Below are 27,430 nucleotides of genomic sequence, written 5' to 3' on the forward strand. Positions count from 1 at the left end.
AAAATACTTACACTTGATTACAGAACATAAGGAGCTTATGACTCATAATGTTACCAGACTTCCGCTTATTCAGTTCAGCTGACATATCTTACTCCAAGTCAGTCACCCTAATGTAAGGTCACATCTTAACAGTTTTCTCCCCTTTCTGTTAAGCAGTGTTAAAGTTCTAAAATAATGATTTCTAAATGTAGCAAATGTAAATGCAATTAAGTCTGGCCTGGATTAATTCAATCGTAATGAGGAATGGAAAAGAACATTGCTTCTGCAAAGACAAACAGCTTCTAATTTAGAGAAGTGAACCGAAAGTATATTTGTTTGCAAAATCCTGCAGTGTCATTGTGATAGTTTGCTGTTATTCTGCATTTCTGACTTTCCTTAGCCCATTATCTGCCTAGGGTAGATTTCTATACTGACAGTTTTAGTGAAATGGGAATTTAAAGTATTCAACGCTTTACTACTTTGATAATTTGAGGTAGGTGGCACCATAATGGCACAAACAATTGGTTTAATGTTTCTAAGTCTATGATTGCTGCATCAAGAATAACTTTATTATTCTTAAATGTAACTAATAACTTGTTACATTTGGTAGTGTATTGCATTAAATATATATATTTATTTTATGGAAAAAAGCTCTTTACCAATAGCATATGTTCCAGCTTTACATCAGACATACACACAAATGCACTCACACACAACCAGGTCATAAGCAGATTTTTTTTAAAATTTGTTTTGATAGTTAAAATTGCATTTCATTTACTATGAATTATTAATTAAAAATAAAGAAATAATGTAAATCAGGTATATTTTTTTATATTAATGACAGTAAAATTTATTTTAATATATGCCCCCAAAAAACAAATAATATACAACTACTACAGGCATAATCAGTAATGAGGGCTCTATGAGATTTAGAAATCAATCTGCAATCAGCCAAATAGAAGAGGCTAGACAGTGTTGGCTACCACCATCATCAGCTTGTATTTATAACAACAGCGCCATCACAAACTAGCCAGGCATCCTGTGCCGGCCCCGCCCCCTGAGCCCATGTGGTCATGAGTGGTGCAGAGGGGCAGGTCTGGCAGCACCAGAAAGTGAAGCACTGCCCTGAGCATCCTGATGACGCCTGTCTGGAGGTCCCAAAGGATGCTCCGGGCGGCACCGCCACAGCGATACTGGCTGAGGGTACCGTTTCAGACACCCGGCTAGCCAGCAGCAAGGACCATTTGGGTAGTAATGGTGCTGCCCCCAGGGCTCTCCACCCTGTGTGACGGCACATGCTACACACCCATAGTTAAGGCCCTGTCTCCTAAACTTGCACCCGCAAATTATATGGCTACTGACAGGTTTATCTGTGCGTGTCTGACTCAGTATGCAATTATATAGCATTGAACTTTTAGTAACATAAATATAATAATATATTACAGCACAATAAGGAGACATAGTGCTAATCCACATAACTTACCTAAATTCCACAATTTCTGATCTTTTATATTCAAACTTCAGCTGACTAGCTTGAAATATTTCATTGATCTGTTGCACAAATGACACAAATTAATATATAAACTGATTTTAAAAGTAATTACAACAACATAAAATGATGTAGATGAGAAAATTTTAAATTTTTTTTCCCCCCTTTCAACTGCTTTACTTGTATAACAATGCCTCCACATGTGTATAAACAGTAGGGTTGCAATGCCCAGGGGCCCTGATTCAGAGCCGAATTATCTGACAGAGCGCTCGCTCTGAATCAGGGCGTCTTTTTTCTTTTTTTAATGGAGCGGCCTCCTGGTCGCTCACATTGCTGTGGGTTGCCAACCACAGCTAATGCGAGCGGCCATGATGATGGTCGACCATCGGGCTTGCGACGAGACCCTTGTGGTAGGGTCTTGTGGCCGCAAGCCCCAGAGAGCTTTCGGCTCAAACAGAGCCGAAAGCTCTCCCACTGACATCACCTGTGATGTCAGTGGGGCCACCCCCAGAACGGTAGGTGTTCTCATTGGAACGCCTCCATATGGGCTGCCACCCCCGGCCCGCCCACCAAAGGGAGCGTGCTGTCACTCAACATTGACAGCACGCACCCTTTGGTGCGAGACCCGGAGTGACGGATTGCCCGTCGCTATCCGGGTCTCGCGCATGCGCATTACGGAGCCGGCTCCATCGTACACATGTGCTCTGGGCCACCATCGACCCGGTTGCGAGCGCTCAGCGCTTGCGACTGGGTCTGAATCAGGCCCTGGATCCCTGCTGTTTGGCAGATACCTAGCATCATGGCTGTTATCTAAAGGTTGAGGGGTCTATTTACTAAGCCTCGGATAGAGATAAAGTGAACGGAGATAAAGTCCTAGCAAATTAGCTCCTAACTGCCATGTCTCTGGCTGTGTTTGAAAAATGACAGTTGGGAGCTGATTGGCTGGTACCTTATATCCATTCACTATATCTCCTTCCAAAGCAAGTAAATAGACCACTGAGTCTCCTTTCAAGATCATTTAGAAATGTTGCCATTTGAACACGTTGTAATGTATAGAGAAATCTGACCAATCAATGATCTCCACACTAGAGATATTAGACTTACAATACACTTAACTGAATTAAGCAAATCTGCTGTAATAGCACAAATCCCGGTGGATACATAACTCATATATTAAACCCCCCAAATATATTATACATCGACAAGGTTCCAAATTGTATCACAACATACAGCAGGGCCTGATTCAGAGTTGTATGCTAATAGCATCGCTGCTGCTTCTTTTGGATGCAGCAGCTATGCTTAATTATGCAAATGTCGCATAGGCGCCTGTAGAAAAAAGACAAAAAATAACAGAGAGAACGAACCCTGAGCACAATCTTAATTGGGGATCACTGTCTAATATTGATATAATGCAAATGTCCATTGACACATGGTACATGCCAGCATATCAGAAAATGATGAAACGGTTGTTATCAAGGTTTATAATTTAAGTACACATAACTTAACTAATGAGGAAAATGTGGTACTCCAAAAAGGGTTGAAATTCGCACCGGCATCCAAATTAAATAAATTTGAGACTTATGTGGATCTCCAAAGGTTTATAAGAAAAATTTCATTGAAAAAATACTTCCTCACCCAAAAAGGGATAGACAATTCAAATCAAAAAGAAATTTTCAAACCTAAGTCTAATTTTAACCCTACCTACAATAGAGGGTGTTTTTTTGAAAGTTTCCAAAAGGCCATATGTACAGAAATAGAAGAAATGGATCCAACTTGGAACAAAATTAAAAATAATATGAGTAAGAAAGAGAGGCTATAAAAAGTCTTGAAACCAACAAATTGATCACTATCAAACCAGCAGACAAGGGGGGGGGGGAATTGTCATTATGGACACTTGTAAATATTAGAAGAAATAATACGTCAACTGAATGATAATATCACATACAGAATACTTAAGACCTATCCCAGTGAACGGATTGAAAGGGATAAGGTCAAACTGATTAATAAATACAAGGAGCACAACACTATTACAGATAATGAAGCTAAGTATATAGTGAAAGACAATCCCTCATTCCCAGTATTTTACATACTACCTAAAATTCACAAGTGTCTAAACGATCCCCCTGGCAGACCGATAGTGGCAGGAACATATTCGATTACTTCGAATCTATCACACTATACGGACTACCACCTACAACCCGAAGTTAATAAATTAAAATCCCATATCAAAGACACCACGGATATACTTACCAAAATTAATTATGTAAAATGGCAAGAAAACTATATCCTTGTAACTGCTGATGTTAGTAGTCTTTATACTATTAGAGACCACTCTAAGGGCATAGAAGCAACACAATTCTTTCTTAAACAAAGTAATTTAAATGAAAGAAAAATGTATTTGATTTTAGAAAGTATAAATTTTATTTAAAAAAATAATTTCTTTTGGCACAATGGCACTTTTTATGAACAAATAAGAGGAACGGCAATGGGCACTAGATTTGCGCCATCATACGCAAACCTCTTCATGGGTTTTTGGGAGGAACATCACATATGGAATAACAATATTTATAAAGAAAATATTAATTTATGGTACAGATTTATTGACGATATTATTTTTATATGGGATGGGAGTGAAGAAGAACTCAAAATATTTTATGAGATTTTAAATAATAATGATTTTAACATTCGTTTAATTTATAATCACAGTAAAGTGGAGATAAATTTTCTAGATCTTAACATTTACATTAAAAATAATGAAATACAAACTAAAAACTTTTTATGAAACCCACAAATAGTAATGCATATATCAATTCGACAAGCAACCTCCATCCAGTATGGTTAAGAAACATACCAAAAGGTCAATTAAGAAGAATAAGATGTAATTGCACTGAAGTGGAAGTTTTTACTGAACAAGCAGAAAATTTAAAAAAGAAATTTGTGGCTAAAGGATACTCCGAAAAACAACTGGAAATCCCAGTCAATGAAATGAAAGAAATAGACAGGGGTTTGTTATTACAAATAAAAGAAGACAAAAGAAAGGAAGATAAAAAGTTAAAAATACCATTTATCACCACCTTTAACGGCCAGTATAAATTAGTGGAAAAAATGATACGTAAATATTGGTATCTATTACAGAAGGACCCAATTTTAAACCCTGTTATTTCTGATAGACCAACTTTTATATATAGAAAAGCCCAAAATTTGAAAAACAGATTAGTTCAAAGCGCTATCCCAATAAAGAGGACGAATAGAATAAAATCTAAACGATTTTATCATTGTGGCTTATGCCAAATGTGTAAAAACCATGTTAACCAACCCAATAAACTTGTAAATTATAGTTCCAAGACAACTGGAGTAACACGAGACATCACACAATTTATAACGTGTAACAGTATGAATTGCATATATCTAATAGAGTGTAGTTGTGGACTCCAATACATCGGACGACCTTCTAGGACTTTAAAAGAAAGATGGTCCGAACACGTTAGAAATATTAAAAAGGGCTTTGAAAAACATTCATTGTCATTACACTTCAAGGAACATCATAATAGCTCCATCAGAGAAGTCCGTAAGGTAATGGGCATTCAGATAGTAGAAAAACATTGGAGAAAAGTAAACTTGATAGTAATCTTGCGAAAATGGAAATTAAAACGATTTATGAATTAGGCACTTTACATCCGAAAGGAATGAATATGGACTTTGAATTAAAATGGTTTTTATAGATTTTATGTATATCCATTTTATCCATTTTTATCCTAATATATTGGGTTTATAGTTTAATTTTTTAATTCTGCTTATTTACTGATGTCTTTTAACTCTTTTAATTCTGCTTATATACTGATGTCTACATAATTGGAATGGGGCACATGCAGAAGAAGGTAGATGTTTTATATTTTACATATTTTACTTATTTACATACTTATACCTTATCCCCACCTATATTTTAAAAAGGGATGTTTTTAGAATTGGTACACACTCATAAAGGTAGAGTGTTATGAATGAGTATGGCATATAAGATATATAAAGAAGTTCCATGCCCCGTATAAGCGCTCCGCTGGCTAAACAGTGGAATACATTAACTTTCCCTAAGTACTTCCGCATATCGTAGAGATTGCGTTCCACGGGATCTGACAGGTGGAACGCACACAACACTTACAACCAATGGAGGATATTGACCTGCTCGAAGTACTTCTGCAAACCGGAAGTGTATGCGTTCCACGGGATCTGTCAGGTGGAACGCATACAACGCTAATGGAACACTCCGATCTAGAGGTACACATGGGGACCAGGTGAGTCTTTCAACATAAGAAATGATGGCCCCAGTATGTAAGATCGGTGTCCAGCTATAGTTATTTAGCACTATAGGGATAACATTAAAAACAAGCCTGCAAACTGGAACCGGAAATGTATGCGTTCCACATGCATGATGCAGTGGAAAGCAAATGAGACATACATACAATATTTCTTATGCTTAACAAAGGAATTTCCACGAGTGAGTTAAGAGATAAAGATATAGTGTATATTGTTTGTATTATTGTTTGTATTATTGTATGAATTTAAGGTATTTTTAAGTACATTTATCCCCTCAAGTAATGGACCAATGAATAAGGAGGGAGGGGTATTTATAGGTAACAGTCAGTACAGCCCTATACACCTTGATAAAGGCTTTCTCAAGCAGAAATGCGTTGGTGGTGGAATTGTGAGGAGGTGACCATCCAGACTGGGTTACAGCAATTAGATTCTTGGTCCCAGGAGGTATCCTGTGTATGTTATATCAAACGCTTGATGGTGTTTGTATACACCTGGTCTTGAGGTACGCTTATTCAAAATTGTTTTAAAGAATTTTACCTCATAATAAAAAATTGTATCACACTATTTGCGACCCGTTTTGTTCCCCTTCTTATCATTTGAGGAACAAGGGATATGCACACTGGTGTGAGAAGAGGATAAAGTGAAAAATTTGATTGGGCTGACTGACTGGATTTTAAGAAACTATTTTTACCTTTTTACCTATCGGTATTTTGGAAATTGAGGAAATCTCTCCCTATTAAGTACATTTCAGAACAATTTTAATCCATGTGTCAACGGACATTTGCATTATATCAATATTAGACTGTGATCCCCAATTAAGATTGTGCTCAGGGTTCGTTCTCTCTGTTATTTTTTGTTTATATTTGGTGTGTTCAATAGGGTGTGCACCAGAACCCTTTGTAGCATATCATTAATATAGAAGCGCACCTATTGTGACCCATTTTTTATCCATGTAGAAAAAAGACGCCTTATGTCCATCAAGGATCAGAATGCTGTCGCAATAGCTACAGTGATCGCCCATCTGAGTAAGTTTACTTAGAATGAACAACTCCTCTGCTGGAGCCAGGTAATTTGCGCCAGAAGATGCTGACCATGGCCTCAGAACTCCCTCAACATGGTGATGACATGTCTTCATTTTGGAGAATGGGCCCTGTCAACACCCATTCACCACCCTCAAATGGCCGCACCCTGTCAGCCAGGCTGCGACGACCAGGGCACTGTGACCGGGGTTGCAGTGGCATCGCAGCACATGTGTACAGCAGCCACAGCGCATGCATAGTCTGCCCAGACTTGAACACAAATCATCTGGTTTATGTCCTGAGGATTTGCCTTATCTGGAGTTATTCTGTGTACTATAAGTCATATAAAAAACATTACAAATTTTGATAGTTAAGAAATAACATATTTTTCTGCATACATTGTTCTCAGTGGAAGGAGCTTCTTGTCTGAAGTTAGAAAATAAAGCGGACTCCTCCAGATTGATTCAAATGCAGCACAATTGCTCAAGCAATACATCTCAGAAAATACAGTAGTTTATCTATTGTAGGCAAAGGTTTTTTCTCTCTCTTTTTTGGTTGACTGTGTTTGTGCACATTAATAGTTGTCAAATCTCAGTTATGTTGATGGATTTTGAATTCTCGAACATACAGAATGCAGTGTACCAAAACCAGAAGTTATGCAAATCCCATTCTAATTTGTACATCTGAGGATTAATGTGAAAATCAGCTGTTTGATCTAACCTGTATGCTGATTTGGATTTACGTCCACTACACATCGGACGCAATCTCATAACAACAGCAGGTTAATAAATATTATGGCTTGTGATGAAACACTTTATCTGACATATAATGATTTTAAAACAATATACTGTACAAAAAACATACTTTAGTGATGCATTCCTGGGCTTGGCTGCAGTGGGGAATGCTATCTCCTGATGGCGTTACCCTATAGAAGCCTATGGGCTTCTATCGGGAGAGTGCTGTGAGAGTGGTGCGGAAGGACGCCAGAGGGGCTTCTGGGTCATAGACTCAGAAGTCCCTCATTAGCAAAGGACCACTCTTACAGAGACAGCGGTCCTTTGATTCTTAATGTATACCGACATTGCTAACGCCGGCACGCATGCAAAGGATAGCGGGATGCATCCCGTCCCTGGACTCTGAGCTGGCCAGTCCATCTGTGTTACTGAATTTTATGTATACCAATACAGTGTCACCCTGGAAACATGACAGGTGGCATTGTCGTAATGATAAGTTGTTTCCGTAGAACTTCAAGTGCATGGGCCTAACTACAAAATGTTCTTATCGAAACCGCCATATTAGTGGTCCTTTGGAGCTTGTGTGCAATGGTATGCATTTCTCTTGTGCGGTGGTGTCCAATCACTTTTGTCAACATAGTCTACTTCAAACATATTTTGTACCCCTATTAAAAATTTCAAAACATAGGGATATATTTACTAAAGTGTGGGTTTTTACAAGGGGAGGTGTTGCTCATAGCAACCAATCAGATTCTACTTATTTATTTAGCACTTTCTAGAAAATAATAGCTAGAATCTGATTGGTTGCAATAGGCAACACCTCCATTTCTGTAATTTAATTAATAATAATAGCGCAGATTTACCATTTTCTGGAAATCAAAAGCAAGAATTTTAAAATCTGACGAGTTCTGGTCTTTCAAGCTTGGTGTGTAAGTTGCTCCAGACACTATTTTAAAGGATCCCCATGCTGTGCTGCTTTTCCCAGGTTCACAGCTGGTATTACCTGGAGAGAAAATTAAATCACAGTTAAAAATGTGATGAATATATTAATATCCAAAATACAAGTACGCTGAACCCTATTTGTACAGCAATTAAATTAATTTTAGAATAGATTATAAGGGGTAAATTTACTAAGATTCGAGATTGGTCGAGATGACAAATTCGGGTGAGTTTAGGCATGTTTTTCAACTCGCAAATTTACTAAAGGAAACTCTGGTGAGTTTGGGAGAGAGTTCTCTCTTCTCACTCGTAAAACTCGGGTGAGATCGCAAACTCGAAACTTATCACCAACTGGCAAAGTCGGAAGTACTTTTCACCTAAAATATACAGCTCGCAAATTTACCAAGAAACGGGACGACAATCTCGGGTGAGATGACAGCAAACTCTCTGCCAAACTGAAGTTTTAAACACTCACCTCCAGGACTGCAAGTTTGCCAGAAACATACACAGATCAGTGTGATATGTGTATGTTTCTGCCTGTAAATATTAAAAACAGGATTAATTAAAAAATAAACATGACATAGGGTTCCCCCCAAGAGCATAATCAGCCCTAGACTTGTCAGCCAGTCCTGGTTCCTAAAATTTATGGGGAACAAAACGAGTAGGCTTCCCCCATAATTTAGGAACCAGCACTTGGCTGCAGGGCCAGTCCAGGTTTTAAATACAGGGGGGGATATTGCGTAGGGGTCCCCCTATATTTAAAATCAGCATTGGATCCAAACCGACCAGGGTGTAATGCCACAGCCAGGAGACCCTCTCAGACCGAGCCTGAAGCCCCAGGCTTGGTCTGAAGCCAGGGGTTCTTCCCCACACCACTGGACTGTGGGTGCAGGGGTAATAAAGTGTTAAATAGTAGTAAACTATTGTAGTTAACAGTGGAACTACAGATGCCAGCATGTCTGCCCTTTGGCACTTGTGGAACTACAAGTGCCAGCAGGCAGCCGGCACCCGTACCTCCACTGTAAAACAAATAGTTAAATAAAGACACAACACACACTGTATACAGTAAAATTTTATTACATACACCTATCCCATTCACACATACTTACCTGCTGCCAGATATTCACGTCCACTTGTCCCATGTAGAAATACGTTTGGATGTACCTGCAAAAAGATCATATATTCACCTCCATCCTCGCGCTGAGACCAGTGCGAGCATGGAGGTGAGTGTGGGATCTTTTTTTAAACCTGTAGTTCCAAAAGCACCAAAAGGCAGGCATGCTGGGACCTGTAGCTCAACTGTAAAATACAATAGTTTACTACTATTTAACACTTTATTACCCTTTTACCCACAGCCCAGGGGTACAGGGAAGATCCTCAGGCTTCAGACCAAGCCTGGGGTTTCGGGAGAAGGGACCCCTTCATGGGGGGTCTCAACCTTACATTGGATTCCCCAGCTTGGCCTGACCGGCAAGGGGTGTAATGCTTTGGCCATGGGGCCCTGGTGATAGAGTCTCCTGGTTGTGGCATTACACCCCGGTCGGTTTTGGTCCGGTGCTGGTTTTAAATATAAGGGGATCCCTATGCAATTCCCCCTCCTATATTTAACCCAGCACTGGCCCTGCAGCCAAGTGCTGGTTCTATATTATGGGGGAACCCTACTTGTTTTGTTCCCCATAGTTTTAGGAACCAGGATTGGCTGACAAGTCCGGGGCTGGTTATGCTTTTGTGGGGGACCCTACATAATTTTTAATAAAATTTAACCCTTCTTTTACAGGTCTAACACACAAGCAACCTTCACATATCTCAAAGATATGTGCAGGCTGCTAGCTTGGGAGAGATTTGCAGAGAGACAACACTGCAATCTCGAGTGAGTAATCTCATCTAAACTTGCAACTCGGGGGAGATATCTCGATCTGCATCACCATCCGAAAACTCACTTTCACCTAAACTCACTTCTTAGTAAATTTGCGAGATGAAAAATGGGAAAATCACCCGAGATTCGACGATGCAAAACGAGATTAAAAAAACAAAACTTGACCAAACTTGATTCTTAGTAAATTTACCCCTAACAGTCTTAGAAAACTTTTATTTCTAAATGGATTCAAAAAAATTCTGCTAAAAAAAAAAATTAGTTCAGTCAAAGTAAGTTACAGTAAAAGAAACTTTAGAGCTGTCCTGTACCTGATCTAAAGGTCAACAGCATTTTTTGGGAATTACCTTTATTATCTATAAATCTAAAAATGAAAAAAAAATTGTATGAAATTATGGATAGCACATACTGTACCATATTGCATGTGCTCAGTATGCTGTAAAATACTTGTAAAGTCCATATATTGTATGTACAGTACCCAGCATGATGTGTTTTTCAGTGCAGACGGCAATGCTGTTCACAGTCTTGGCTTTTAACTTCTTTCAGCAATAGAGAACTTCTGCTTAAGATAAAGTGCCAACTTTTCCTTTACTTTTAAGCAGTTTTGTTTTTTTATTTTGTAAAGTAAGTTTCTAGCTATATAAAACTTTTTTTTAACTTATGGAATATTATTTTAGATTATTATGAAATATTATTCTTTTTGTTGGATCCTAATTTCCAACCTGAAGGCACAAGAAACTTTAATTGAATTAAACTTTCATGTGAAAATATTAAATAACTGGGTACTGTATGTAAAAAAGTCTGCGTGTAGAATAAGTGAAAGTTGCTCTTATCAAGCAGAATTTTTGGACCTTGCAAGTTTCTTCTATTGTGCGTTGCACAGAGAAAAAAAGGCTAAAACTTTAAATAACCTTTAAATGAAAAGAGCATGTTTAAAATGTATTTTCCTGCTCATTTTGGAAAGTATCCTCTGTGTTTTTTTTTTTTTTTTAACAATATTTACTTATTTCCTAGCAGTTAAACAATGGAACACACAAGAATCCAGAATCTTTTCTATTAAAAATGTATCTTATAAAAAAAAAAATACAATAAAATAAATTAACACTTTATCATGAGTGCAGTGAAAGCTGCCTGGGAGGAATTATTCATTCACCTACACTTCCAACCAAATGTTTACCTATCCTGGCGCTTAAGAAAATAAACAAGGCAATATAATATCAATGATGAAACAGCAGATAGTAAGTCCAAGTAAATCAACCAAGGATTCATTTTAATCAGTTTTTGTATGAGCAATAGACTGATGATCTTGATACTGGGGAAAAGAAAATAAAGATACTGAAAATAGTGATACATTATTTATTACTCTGTATCCCGATGCCTCCTGTTATGTCACATTTGGTAGGAGACCACCTTGGCTAATTTTGTTGTCATACATTTTTTTGCCTACCTGACTGTGACAAAGGGCTCTATTTATTAACATTATTTTTACTAAAATAAAGTGAAAAGGGGTGTTTTCACACCCTTTTCACATTATTTTAGTTTCACCTGTAGTTACTATAGGGCAATTGGAGTAGAATTAGTAAAATTCTACTCCAACCCCTAATTATCACTTATTTTTAGTAAAGCAGATCGCATTTCCCATAATTGTAATGGGAAATGTGATCCGACCAGAGTTACTAAAAATAAATTGTAAAAAAATACCGGGGGAAGCCCTGTGATAATAACGCCACCTGGAGTTGGCGTTATCCAGGGTCTCCCCCGGTTACCGGGCACCCACTCTGCTCTAACGGGGAGAGCAGAGCCGGGAGTCGGTACCAGTAATCAGCTGTGTGTCTAAACAGACCGCAAGCTGATTGCTGTAAAAAAAAGAAAAAAAAAATTAAAAATTTTTTTTTTACTTACCTGAATCCAGGGTCCAGTGATCTGGCCTCCGGTGATGGCTCCTCTTCGGTCAGCTGGTCTCCCACAGTGCACTGCTGCCCGGTCATCAGGTGATCGGTCCCCAGTGCAGTATGGGAGATCACCTGATCGGGAAGCCCAGAGAAGATCACTGGAGGCCAGGAGGATGCAGGTAAGTGTAATGAAGGGAGGGGGGGTCGCGGGGGTCCGCGACCGCGGGGCAGGGCTTAATGCCGGGGGCGGGGCTTAGCGTCGGTGGGGGTAGCAGCGACAGTGGGTCGGCGCATGCGTGGGCTCTTAGTCGCGGTATTTTTTCCAAAAATACCGCGACTAGAGTGCGGATGGGATCCGCAGGGACAGAGCTTTATTGCAAGCTCTGTCCCTCAAGGGATTTATAGTAAATCCCTGTGATATTGCCTGAATTCGCATTGCGAATTCACTTGGTAATATCACACTACAATCCGCATTCAATATGAGGATTGTAGTAAATAGAGCCCATAGGGGTATAATTACTAAAGTCAAGAAAACACAAAGTAATAGGCGGTGCTTATCTCTCACAGCAAGGGATATTGTACCGATATTTATTAGAAGAGAACAATACTCAATAATCAACATTATTAAAATATCCCAAAAATGGGTGGCAATTACATTAGTGTAATTAAAATAATGATGAAATATAATGTAAAAAAAATGCATATGCATATAGTAAAATCAACACATAGAAATCCGTGTGAGGCATGTAGTTTGTATAATAGAATCAACACCTATAGTGGTAATCACACTATCCAGCAGAGTCTTTGAGAATTAAAGATGTTAGTATGTAACAGTTCTCAATCAGTGCAACACTGGTAAGTTGTGACACTGTAGCAGGTTGTTTAAAGCTGTATATGTGCTCACAAACAGGAGAAGTTGTCTCCAATAAACTTCAATAAGAGTGTTTCAGAGCAGCTGGAGTATAAATAACTGGTGAGTGAGGGTCAGCTCAAATAGACACAGCCCTCCGCAGTACTCATGCTCCACTTGTATGAGAGCACCACTCCAGCGGGTCTTAGATTGTAAGTACTCCGGTCATATGGATGTACGTTCTGGCGCAGTGTAACAGCTTCTCTCTTCGTGGTCCCTCCCAACGCTGCACTGTGAGTCTTGCACCCCCACAGGGCTAGATGTAGTCACATGAGTGCCGGCAACTGCAATTCAAGGGGAAGCTTCTGCTACAGGTCTAATGTGAATGATGAGATCCTGCCACACAACCGAATAGCTCCGTAACCTCAACACGTTTCTCCGCACTGAGGCGGCTTTTTCAAGAGGCTGAAATCTAAAAAAGCCGCCTCAGTGTGGAGAAACACGTTGAGGTTACGGAGCTATTCGGTTGTGTGGCAGGATCTCATCATTCACATTAGACCTGTAGCAGAAGCTTCCCCGTGAATTGCAGTTGCCGGCACTTACATGACTACATCTAGCCCTGTGGGGGTGCACGACTCACAGTGCAGGGTTGGGAGGGACCACGGAGAGAGAAGCCATTACACTGCGCCAGAACATACATCCATATGACTGGAGGACTTACAATCTAAGACCCACTGGAGTGGTGCTCTCATACAAGTGGAGCATGAGTACTGTGGAGGGCTATGTCTATTTGAGCTGACCCTCACTCACCATATATTTATACTCCAGCTGCTCTGAAACACTCTTATTGAAGTTTATTGGAGACAACTTCTCCTGTTTGTGAGCACATATACAGCTTTAAACAACCTGCTACAGCGTCACAACTTACCAGCATTGTACTGATTGAGAACTGTTACATACTAACATCTTTAATTCTCAAAGACTCTGCTTGATAGTGTGATTACCACTATAGGTGTTGATTCTATTATGCAAACTACCTGCCGCACATGGATTTCTATATGTTGATTTTACTGGATGCATATGCTTTTTATTTATATTTTTTCATCATTATTTTAATTATACTAATGTATTTGCCACCCATTTTTGGGATACTTTAATAATGTTGCGGCACTGGTGGGTAAATCACCACAGACAAACTGCTGAGAATGGCTTGACCGGTTCGGCAACAAACAACCAATGAACACCAATTTCTTTATGTATAGTGAAAGGAAACTTTCAATAAGGGGGCTTCTGATTCTTCATTTAGTTAAAATTAACAAGTGCTCTGGCTTGAGGCTAGGGAACTAGAGGCGAGGGAACTCAAATCTGGATTTGCTTGCATAGCTGAATCTAGGTCTGAGTAACCAATAGTGATAACCCCAGAGATTGCAATTAAACTTGCATACACGGCCTTGTGAATGTAACTGTTTTTTCTTTTATTTATTTTATTAACCTTACAAATTATTTTCCTTAGCATTTGTCCCCTCTTGCTGAACACTGTCACTGGGGATCTTTCCAACACTTTTCAGTGTACTTCTCATATGATCAGTGAGGGTTTGCTGTAGTGACAAACATGGAACTACACAGGGGCGGAACTACCGATGGTGCAGCCGCTACACTGCACCGGGGCCCACCATAATATAGGGATCCACACTGCCCGGCACCATTTGTAGTTGTATGGCTGGCTGCAGTGCAGCTGCTTGCCAGGCAGTCATCAAGGCTGTGACTGAGCCAGCCGGCAGCTACATGCTGAGAGGACCAGGGCACAGTGCCGTCAGGCTCAGCACTGCAGTGCACTACTGGGTAATATACCCCAGTAGTCTCTGCAGAGGGGTCAGAGGAGCATGTGCTGAGCTCTGATTGGAGCCTCATGCGTGTGACTCATTGTGAGGCTGTGACTGCTGCTCTTTTGGCTGCCTGAGGATGCTGCTGGTGAGTACACTGTGTGGGCACTACAGGTGGCATAATGTGAGGGCACTACAGTGTAGCATAATGTGTGGGCACTACAGGTGGCATAATGTGTGGGGACTACAGTGTAGCATAATGTGTGGGCACTACAGGTGGCATAATCTGTGGGGACTACAGTGTAGCATAATGTGTGGGCACTACATGTGGCATAATGTGTGAGCACTACAGTGTAGCATAATGTGTGGACACTACAGGTGGCCAAATTTGTGGGGACTACAGTGTAGCATAATGTGTGGGCACTACAGGTGGCATAATGTGTGGGCACTACAGGTGGCATAATGTGTGGGGACTACAGTGTAGCATAATGTGTGGGCACTACATGTGGCATTATGTGTAGGCACTACAGTGTAGCATAATGTGTGGGCACTACAGGTGGCATAATGTGTGGGGACTACAGTGTAGCATAATGTATGGGCACTACAGGTGGCATAATGTGTGGGGACTACAGTGTAGCATAATGTGTGGGCACTACATGTGGCATAATGTGTGGGCACTACAGTGTAGCATAATGTGTGGACACTACAGGTGGCAAAATATGTGGGGACTAGAGGTGGCATAATGTGTGAGTACTACAGGTGACACAATGTGTGGGCACTACAGGTAGCATAATGTGTGGGGACTACAGTGTAGCATAATGTGTGGGCACTACAGGTGGCATAATGTGTGGGGACTACAGTGTAGCATAATGTGTGGGCACTACAGGTGGCATAATGTGTAGGCACTACAGTGTAGCATAATGTGTGGGCACTACAGGTGGCATAATGTGTGGGGACTACAGTGTAGCATAATGTGTGGGCACTACATGTGGCATAATGTGTGGGCACTACAGTGTAGCATAATGTGTGCACACTACAGGTGGCAAAATATGTGGGGACTAGAGGTGGCATAATGTGTGAGTACTACAGGTGACACAATGTGTGGGCACTACAGGTAGCATAATGTGTGGGGACTACAGTGTAGCATAATGTGTGGGCACTACAGGTGGCATAATGTGTGGGGACTACAGTGTAGCATAATGTGTGGGCAATACAGTGTAGCATAATGTGTGGGCACTACAGGTGGCATAATGTGTGGGGACTACAGTGTAGCATAATGTGTGGGCACTACAGGTAGCATAATGTGTGGGGACTACAGTGTAGCATAATGTGTGGGCACTACATGTGGCATAATGTGTGGGCACTACAGTGTAGCATAATGTGTGGACACTACAGGTGGCAAAATATGTGGGGACTAGAGGTGGCATAATGTGTGAGTATTACAGGTGACACAATGTGTGGGCACTACAGGTGGCATAATGTGTGGGTCTACAGTGTGGCATAATGTGTGGGCACTACAGGTAGCATAATGTGTGGGTACTACAGGTGGCATAATGTGGGTACTACAGTGTGACATAATGTGTGGGGACTACAGTGTATCATAATGTGTGGGCACTACAAGTGGCATAATGTGTGGGTACTACAGTGAGACATAATGTGGGGGCATACAGGTGGCATAATGTGTGGGCACTATGTTGTGGCATAAATTGTGAGGCACCACAGTGTGACATAAGTGAGGGGCACTACAGTCTGGTATAATGTGTTGGGCACCCACTGCATCTCCCTGTCACCCACTGCCTTTCCCCTCTCCCTGTCACACACTACCTGTCGCCCTCTCCCTATCACCCACTGCCTTTCCCTCTCCCTGTCACCCTCTCCCTCTCACCCACTGCCTCTCCCCTATCCCTGTCACACACTGCCTGTCACCTCTCCCTGTCACACACTGCCTGTCACCTCTCCTTGTAACACACTGCCTGTCACCCCCATCAAATTCTTTGCCGCATCAAGAGCTATTTGTCTGTAAAAGCCATCACACTATGGTCCTCGATGGGCAGGAGTATTGACAGTTCAGCAGTTTAAAAAAGTGAGAAAAAGTAACACACAAGTAGGCCAAAATTTACTAAGTGGCGGGTTCTAAACCCCGGCGGTTTGGTGGTGGTTTGACGGTGGGTTCTATTCTGTTCTAAACCCAGGGGGTTTGGTGACGGTTTTGCAGTGGTTTCTAAATGACAGCCCTGTTCTATTCTATTCTAAAATGTGTTTTGTCTGCGGTTTGCCGGCGGTTTTGCTACCTGCAGATTACTAAGGCCAAAACTGCTGCAAAACTGACATCAAAACACATTTTAGAATAAAATAGAACAGGACTGTCATTTAGAAACTGCTGCAAAACCCGCCACCAAATCCCAGGGGTTTAGAACAGAATAGAACCTGCCATCAAACCGCCACCAAACTGCCGGGGTTTAGAACACGCCGCTTAATAAATTTTGCCCGTAAACTCTAAGGGGTAAATTTACTAAAGTAAGAGTTTTTAGAAGTGAGTTGTAAAAGTGCCCATAGCAACCAATCAGATTATTATCTTCTAGAAGGTGCTAGATAATTGTTAAGTAGAATCTTATTGGATGCCATGGGCAACATCACTTTTAAATCTCACATCAAAAAACTCTCACTTTAGTAAATTTACCCCTAAGGGTAAATTTACTAATTATCGGTTTTACAGTCAATTCAAATCTGACTTACATCAAAGATGGTTTAGTATCTAAAATAACAAACAGTATTTACTAATTACTATGCACATTTTTGACTGACAATTAAAATCTGCCGTTGATGCCCATTGATTTTGAAGCCCCTATTCCGCTGCAAACCCATCACAAGTTCTTTGAGAATCTGCCATCAATCAGCAGTTGATTCCAAGCACTGCACAGACCACTATGATCAGTAAAAATGGGTTAATTATAAAAAAACAAGTATGTGGGGTCCACTCTCTAAATGATAACCAGCTACAGGCTTCTTATCCTAGGCTGGTATTGAAAAATGGGCAGGGTGCAAACGGCATGGGGTCCCCGCTATTTCTCATTAACAAATGCTGGGCTGAACAAATCAGTGCTGGTGATACTATAGCATGGAGACACGCAGCGTCAGGTCCCCTTGACATAGTGGCAACCAGCTCCAGACTGGTCAGTCCGCAGATGAAATCCCTAGAGACATGAGGACCCTCAGCAAATGTTGTCCCCCTCCCTAAGGACAACCAGCCCCAGTGCTTCGGGTGTAGAGATAATAGTAATTAATAGTTATAACTAATATTGTTCTTTTCAGATGGACTCCAAGCAAGCCTGCAAGGGCATGATGGCGTTTGGAGAATCATAAGTGCCAGCATGCCTTGGCAGCAAGGGCCTACTGGTATTAACTAAACTAATTACACACACCATAGAAAGAGCATTTGATTAAATAATTACTCCCCTCATTTTCCCATTTATTTCTTACTCAATCCATAGGGAGGACTCGTCTTCGGTTTATGTAGGCATGTTATTTTGGGGCCAATTTATCTCAATCCACATATATAAAGCAGTTGTGATCTGAAAAAATTGTCTGTTCTAGCAATGGGATATACTGTATATAAATATTGCAAGAATGTATTAAGATTCGTCTGCCAGGAATGAGCTTGCGAGAAAGCTGTGTCCTGGTGATTAACTTCCTGTTACGAAAAACACATTTGTTATGTGCTCAATATTGCAACAGCACTACTGTACATTCTATGATATGGCTCTTTCAAAAGCTGGATTGATGCTGGAAGAACGGACAAGTATAGCAGCACCAATATTAAAGGTAAGTACAGTATATCTGAAAATTATTGCATCTGTTAAAAATGTTTAAAAAATTATAGATGTGCAGTATCTGTAAATGTAGGAGCGGCATCGTCATTGCTGGTGGGTGGCACAGCAGTGGAAGAGCAAGGGGAGATATCTGAAAAGATCTCTCTCTCACTTGTACATAGGAGGAAGCCTTTGGCTAATGCCATCTGAAGATGGCATTAGTTTAAAGGGCTCAAATATATCAGTGTGAAATTTGTAAATTCGGGTTAATAAAATTTTCCATTACAGCTATGGAAAATATGATCAGGATTTGAATCAGATGCAAATTTTAGGGTATGGAGAAGATTTTTGCTAAATCTACTCCAACAGCCCTTTGATACATTTAAGTGCAACTAAAACAATGTGAAAAGAGTGTGAAAGCACCCGCTTTCATATTATTTTAGTAAAAACAATTACTGATAACTATGCCACTTTATCCTCTTCGAAAAGGTCACACAGTCATTCTATTATACATACAACTGTATAGAGAGACAAACTAAGGCAGCTCACTCGGGCAGCAACCAATGCTTTTATTTATTTTTCATTTATTATCAGTTATTTATACAGCACACACATATTCCGCAGTGCTTTACAGAGAGTAGTTGGCCAGTCACATAAGTCCCTACCGACATTCTGAGGATGTCGACATGTTGGACCATGTCAACATTCTATTGTCGACATTCCGGTGTCACCATTATGCATGACGATGACATGGTTACTGTTGAACATGTGACCGGATCTCATTTGGGAAATGCTTGCAGATTTAATAACAAGCTTCACAGTAATCAGAACAAAGATGGACCATTTTTACTCCTTCAAGCAACCCTGTAGACAACAAAAACATATGAACTGAAAAAATAATAACATACACAACTAGTGCAGTTTTTAATTGCTCATTAGTGGAAATGGACGACTGCCCTTTTTACGTTAAGAAATTCGCATTTGGTTTGTATCCAGCATGCAATATAAAACTAGTCTACAGAAAAAAATTGGCAAAGCAAATTCAAGAAGTTGGGGAACCTATGCACTCCTATAATTTGGTATCTTTGCCAAGAAGCTGGTGAGGTGGATCCTATATCAGTTCAAATAATTAATCCCTTTCTCAGTGTCCCTTCATCCCATCACAAGGTAAATCATATTAACATCACCATAGGTTTTACAAGGGAAATGTTATTTCAGTACTTTGTTTTTGCGGTAGCTTTTAAAAAAACGGTGTTTGATGCATGTTCAAACTCTGAATAGACCCCATCTACTGATTCCTCTATATAAATGTTATAAGCTACATAAAACTAGACATTGGGCCAAATGTAATAGGGTGAGAGTGTAGAAAATGTGAGAGTTTAGCAGTAAACACTTTTTGAACTCGGCCAATGTAATAGAGTCTGAGAACATGCAAACTCAACTTTTTAGACTCAAAAAACTCTCACAATTTAAACTCTCATCCAGATGGTTTCCCATTTTGAAGATAAAACTGTAAGAGGTTACTGCTAAACTCTCACATTTTCTAAACTCTCACCCTATGACATTTGACCAATTATGTTAAAATTTCAAATTTACCTTTGATGTGCCTATGCCTCATGCTATATGTCGCTCAGATATGTCATCTGTTGTACCAGAGCTGAATTGCTTTATTACTGTGAAAATCAATAAACTATTGGTTATTAATAAAAATACAAAACAGAAATACTTTTTTTCGTTTTTTCCGTTGGGTTCCCTATTAGTAGTGTGCACAGGAGAAATTGATACATTGTGTCAGTGAATCCTTGAACTGGTTTATTTCAAGAGCCAACATTCTCAGAGAAAGAGTAAGAGTGATATGTTACAATATCAAGATTACCTTTGACAACAGCTTAAACTCAGGAAATTGGTTTCTGGACAATGAGAAACTGAGCCTTAGATCTTCAAGAAAAATTGAATCATGCTCCACAAAACAGTATTACTGCTTTGGGAGAAGAAAACATGGAACTGAAAACCTTTTGTGCATCCACTTATTGTATTTAATTAATTATTGACCTTAATTACATAATATGTACTTGGGATAACTTCCACAGTGTTCCAGCTTCCAAAAAATGCAAAAATATTTTGCCATTTTTTTCGCCGCTACTTAATCGTGTTAAATATAGAGAATTGTACAATGAACATCTTCGACAGTCACTGTGAGGAGCACTGCTACTCAAGGCAATGAGGTAGATTTTGGGGCAATGGGGTCACCGATAAAGAGCAAGTTCAAATGAATTTTAGCAGATATTATTTTCATGGTTTCCAAATGAAGTCGGATTTTTACTACTGTCAAACATGATGTAGACTAACTCACTGGGATGGACACCCATAGCAAGCAGGGGAACAATGAGGCTTGTTATGAACTTCATTCCCAATATTATTTTATATTAATGGATTACAGATATTTTTTTCCAGGAAAATACAAGGTCTTAGGGCCTGATTTAGAGTTGTACAGTATTGCACAGCAGCAGGGAAGCAGTGGACAATACCGTACAATACCGTATAACTCATATGCAAATGTGATTACTCAGCTTGCTCCTCGCACCTCCGGTGCCAAGGAAAGATTGCCCATCATAGCTCTGGTGCCAAGTACAGTAACTTTGAGTCGGAAGACACAGACCCTGGTCTCTGCCATGCCAGAAAATGGGGGGGCAACACACTCGTTTCTGGGAACGGAGGCAGGACCTTTCCCACTGTCTGTACGCAAACAGACGCAGCTTGGAGGAACTGCTCTGCATAGTAAAGACCATCGGGCTTGCCTACTACGATCATTCAGGACCTTACCCTTAGACTTTGGACATCACAATGACATAACTTTTATCTGAAATAGTTTGTCAATAGCATGTACACGGTCGATTAAGCAAGTATAGCATCTAAGTAACTTGCTTTTTACTTAGACGGTAATTTTAATGCTTAACTAATTCCATGGTAGCTGCTGGAACGGTATCACCCACATATCATTATATGTTGTCTTCTATAACTAAATGATCCCCATCTATTAACCTTACTAACACAGCACCACACAATAATTCTGTAACCATTACCTAGGGGCTACGAGGCGGCCGCCCCCCCCCCAGGAAAATCCGCCACTTCAGTAAGCCAGTGCAGTCCGTGACTGCACTGGCTTCACTGTGACTGGAGGAGCCTTCCCATTGGAAGCGCCACCTGCCAGTCACGCTGAAGATGGGCAGCCAGGGGGAGGTATCTCCTGGGGCTGCAAGTCCGAGCTGCGGCTTCCAGTGAGCAGCTGCTCTGCCTTTCTGGCACCCCTATAGGGCTTCCAGTGAAAGCCATTGCTCTGCCTTTCGGGCACCTCTACAGGGTTTCTCTGGGCTGCAAACAATGCATCCCCGAGAAGTTGGTGACAAGCGTGCGCATGCACGGCACCACCACCGCTCATGCACTGGTCCCGACGCCTGCCAGATTCATTAAGCAGGCGCTGGGACCCGAGCCAGCAGCGGCAGCCCCCCTCAGGTAAGAGGGCAGGAACTGCTGCTGGTTAAAGGATGATCATGTCCTGTTTGATACAATAATGATGATAATTACAGTACTCAACAGCCACTTTGCATCTGACATGATATATATATATATATATATATATATATACATATATATATATATTTCCATGCAATTTTGTGCATAGAATCTAAATATACCGTCAGAAATTTTATATCATGGAAGGTTTTTGAGATAGTGTTAAAAATTAACATTTGAAACAAAGTATTTAGGGGGAGATTTAATAAAGCTTTAAGAGGGGTATTCAATATGAAACGTTAAATTCACGTCGAAGTTAACGTTTCATATCAGAGTTTTTTTCTGCATTAAGGTATGGTGCGCGCTCCCGTTTATCCCCGTATTCAATATTAAATTATCGAAAACGGGAAACTCCGAAGTTGGAGTTGCGTAAAGTTACGAATTTTTCCTTAAAATAATTGTAAGACCCCCCTAAAGTTGTAAAAACATGGGGGAACACTATGGGTACCCCCGTTTTAGCCTTTAATTGAAAGTCGGGGATTTAAATAGCCGCAGCAGGTGTTTTTTTCCCGACATTGAATAAGTGATGCAGAAGAGCACTTAGGTTATTTTTTTCATTTTTTTAAGTGGTCCCATCAAATTTGGGGTACATGAAAATGAGTACTAGCATATTTTGATGTCCCTAAAGTAAGTTTTTAAAAATTCTGCATTTGTGCACCTGCCGCTCTAATTCTATTCTAGAAAACACCTGCCGCATACTTGCAGAATAGCCCTGAACCTATTTCCCTATTGTTAAACAATTTTTTCCCATTTTTTTTTCACCCCAATTTTTAAAATAATTTTTTGGGGTGTCCCTATTTATTTTTTTTTACTTTTTTTGACACAGTTCTTTTTTAAATGTCATTCCCAGGGGTGCAGGCTATTTTTTTTAAGCCTGCACCCCTAAACCCCAATTCTGCACTTTTTTTCGACACCTATTCAATGGTGAAAAGTTATCACCGTTTTTTATCAAAGACTTGTCAAAACTGCCATAAGTCTTTGAAATTGAATACGGTGTAAAAGTAAAACCTGCGATAATGACGTCATACCTCCGATATTAACGCAAAAACGATGTTATCGCACCCATATTGAATACCCCTGTAAGATAAAATTGGAGATACATAGCAGCAACCAATCAGCTCCTAACTGTCACTTTACAGGCTGTGTTTGAAAAATGACAGTTAGGAGCTGATTGGTTGGTGCTATTTATCTCCAATTTTATTTCTCTCCAAGCTTTATTAAATCTCCCCCTTAATCCCAGTACATTACACTGGGGCAGAACCCTCCTCTTAGCACTGGATGCCATGTTTGTTGCTGGCTCCTGTCCCTGCTACTGGTCGCCATGCAGAGGAAGAAGTAAACAGGAAGCTCCCCAGACTATACCATGACCATCAGTAACATGAGGGGTTCTCACAGAGGGTTGCTTCATGATGGAGTCTCCATCTCTGTGTCTCAGCACTCTGGATGATGGCTGATCACCATATGGAGATATGTGGCCCACACACCACTGCCAGTGACCATTTGAAATGGTGATTTTACCTTTGTTTTCATTTCTCCATTTTAAAACAGTGGGATTCTTTATGTCGCATCTTTGTAAATACGTTTTTGTGCTGTTTGTAGTTACATACGAAGCAGTCACTAAAATTATTGGTCAAAGAAAGCCTATTGGCACCTTGATAAAAAAAGGCTTATAAAATGTACTTTGACTGTGTTCTTTCTGGTATATTTTCTAAAGTGCGAGTATATAGAAGTGGAGATGTTGCTCAAAGCAACCAATCAGATTCTACTTATAATTTATCTAGAACACTGTAGAAGATAATAGCTAGAATCTGATTGGTTGCTATGGGCAACATCTGCACTTCTATAAACCAGCCCTTTACTAAATATACTGTACCTCTTAATGACTAGAATAAAATCTGGACAACCCATATTTCTTGCATAACCTGTGCAACTAATTTGACAGAATGGTTGAAAGGAAGTTGCTGTATAATGCCGTTCACTATCCCAATGGTATGGTGTGAGCCTAAGGACCACTGCGCTGACTGTTATTTTCGTCTAACTAGTATCGCTGGCATTGCAGCAGAACTAAGACCACTATCAAATATCCCAAGTGTCTTCTGCTCTAAAACGTGTGCCTCATGGAGAAGGGCTGTCTGTTCCTGTACCTCACATCATAGAACAGCAAAAATTACAGATGTATCCTCACTTGTCTTTGCTGCAGTGATGTCAAACAGCCCCTCTTGCCGTGCCTGGTCCTGTGAGACTTTGCTAGTGCAGACGTCTTGCTTGCATCTTTTTTTGCCAAAAATGCATCTAAGTCAGTGGCAAACACAGGATTTTTGCAGGGTTTTTTCTACATTTTATATACATATAATTAGGTCCCTCCACATTAAGCCACACCCCCTTGCTGCAAAATTCCCATGATTAGCGGGTCAATCGGGAGGGGATGGTGCTAAAATTATGAGATTCTAATGGATTTGCATCATATTGGCTCCGCCCCCATTAACACACAAATCACTGCATTTTAATGTGAGGGGGTGGGGCTTAATAATAGTGCTCACAATTGTGTCTGCACCCAGAAACCCCCCCTGCATGCGCAACTGTAAGTCACAATGCAATGCAACTAGGATTAACCAGGAGACTTTGCTGATTAATTAGATATATGACATTTGTATACTGTATGTTTGTGCGACTGAGTCTCTCAGTCAGCATGCAAAGTGCTACAATGCAGCGGCCACTGCTTTTTTCCATGCCAAGTTCCATTTACAGTCTCAGTCGCACACAGATATACAAATGTCACATATCAAACTAATCAGCACAGACGCCTGATGCTAGCGGAGTTGCACTGGACTCACTCATGCCAGGCATATTGCGCTGGATGGCATATTAAGGCTACATGTGCAAGGACACATCTGTAAATGATTTAGTCAAACTGTCAAAACAACAAGCGAGATTTTGGTTTCTAGGCTGCAACAGTGGAACCTTCGGGCTCAAGGTACAACAATTTCAAGTTTTAGAACTTTTCTTTGGCCACATTTTTTTATAAAAAAAGGTAAATTTGTGTACTGATTTTAACGGTTTAATGATTTAGTGGCGACTGTTTATTGATTCCTCAAAGAGTAGTCTGAAAGCAGTGTTACTCCACAATATGAACAAGCTGCCTACAGTGCCTCTGGCCTATGCAGTGGACATGAAGGAAACTTATGAAAGTATGGCTGTGTTGTTGGAGGGAATCAAGTTTAAGGATCTTTGTCCTGGCTAAAAGGTAGTTGCACTGCTGTCAGGGCTGTTAGCAGAGCGCCAGGGCCCCAGTACTGAGAGGGGGCATGGCCAACTTATGGAAGTGTGGCCAGGCCCCCTCCTTACAATTCATAACAAAAATATAGTATGCGAGTACTCGCAAAGTGGGTGATTGCATGCAGCACAGGTGGCCACCAGTGCCAGACCTGATGGGGTTGGGGGGTGTGAGTGCGATTGATCCCCCCCCACACATCACAGAGGGAGAGAGAGAAGAAACGGCTGCTGCATCAGCCTCTCTCCCCAGACCAGCACACAGCAGCGTGTTTTGGACTGGGGAGAGAGGCTGCTGCAGCAGCAGTCTCTTCTCTCTCCCTGCCCTAAGTGGCTGCCTTATTTTGTTACATGGGCAGAGCTGCAGGACCTGGGCCCCTTCAACAGGCCCGGTTTAAGAATACCTGATCCCCTCCCTCTCAGAGGCCCTGACTGCTGTTTGGTTTGCAAGGTGGAATCACAAAGTATTGCTGTGTTCTTTGTTTATGGGACAGCAGAGACACTAAAAATCATTTGACATTCTGATAATGGAGCATTGCTAGCAAGGACGCTGGGACCCTGCAGTGATTGGGGACAAGTGCAGGTTCCATTTCCAAGAGACACTGTACAAATCTAAAGTGTCAACATCCTATTTCCCTAAAGCAAAGTGACTTTTCATTTTATCTTTTATTAATTAATTACATTACAGCTAATTTAGATTGCTAAGAGATTTTGACATTTTTCAGATATACAAAAAAGTGCAGTAAAAAAAGGCTTACATTAAGCTGTAGAAAGTATAGGATGCTTATTGTTTATTAGCAATGTAAATGTATATTTGGGATATTTGCTTCTGTGGTTTTAGACTTAGTATTCCTGGACAGTTGTTCTGCTGTAAAGTCAATAATTAAGTTAGTCACGTACTATGCGCTCATGTAACTCAATCACTAAACTATCAAATCTGAAAAAGAGTGTCATTCTATTAAGCAATTAGTAGACAAAGTTAATGACTTGGAGAACAGGCATCGTCAAAATAACTTATGTTTCATTGAATCCTTGTAGATATTGAAGGGCCCCAGCTGTTTGATTTCCTTAGCATAGGAATCATCATGACCGTGGGAATTCAAGATGATACAGGCTTTCCCCAGACCAAGAAACCCCACAAATTGGGTCAGGAGAGAAGCTTTGAAACCATAGCCCATTCATGGCCAAATTTTCTATGGTGAACAAATCTTCCACAGTATCTCTCAGCTTTCAGTTGTGGATCCAAAAATCCAGATTTTATTGGGACATTTCAGCATGTTTCACTGAAGTGGTGTCTGACATACAGTATGTTGCACAACCAAACAAATGTTTCACCCCATCATGTACCCAATATGACTCAAAGAGGTAGATATACCAAGCCTTGGAGAGAGATAAAGTGGAGAGAGGTAAAGTATCAACCAATCAGCTCCTAACTGTCATTTTTTAACACAATCTGTAAAGTGACAGTTAAGACGCATATTCACTACACGAGAAAAATGCGCGATTGAACGATTACAACATCATTATTGTTGAATCGTTCATTAATCATGCAGTGAATATGCCGGCAACGACCAGTGACGCGCGCTCAGTGTGGGCACATTATCCACTGCACAGGGATGATGATGATTGAAAGATTACAATGTTATAATCGTACAGTCGTTCCACTCTTGTGTAGTGGATACGCACCTTTAGGAGCTGATAGGTTGGTACTTTCTCCAAGGCCTAGTCCATATCCCCTTAGGTGATGGGGAACTGTCAAACATAATGCTTTGATGAGTCCCTCAAGGTCAGAAGCCATTTTGCTGGTCCCCGCTCCCCATATTCTGAATGATGCTATGACCATTTTTAGGCTAGAAATAACTAGTCAAT

At 40.5% G+C, this 27,430-nt stretch overlaps 1 protein-coding gene across 1 annotated transcript in view; it reads right to left on the reverse strand.

The window, feature by feature from the left end:
• TMPRSS15 (transmembrane serine protease 15) overlaps positions 1-27,430 on the reverse strand; it is a 441,506-nt gene that overhangs the window by 402,438 nt on the left and 11,638 nt on the right. Inside the window, exons 3-4 of the mRNA XM_088481702.1 lie at positions 8,396-8,504; positions 1,463-1,530 (exon numbers count right to left, since the gene is read on the reverse strand). Of these exons, the coding sequence (XP_088337828.1) occupies positions 1,463-1,530; positions 8,396-8,504 (177 nt within the window). The remainder of the gene's footprint in view (positions 1-1,462; positions 1,531-8,395; positions 8,505-27,430) is intronic.

This window comes from Taudactylus pleione, unplaced genomic scaffold (assembly GCF_031769625.1).
Source record: "Taudactylus pleione unplaced genomic scaffold, aTauple2 ptg000276l, whole genome shotgun sequence".
In the NCBI taxonomy this organism is placed as follows: Eukaryota; Metazoa; Chordata; class Amphibia; order Anura; family Myobatrachidae; genus Taudactylus; species Taudactylus pleione.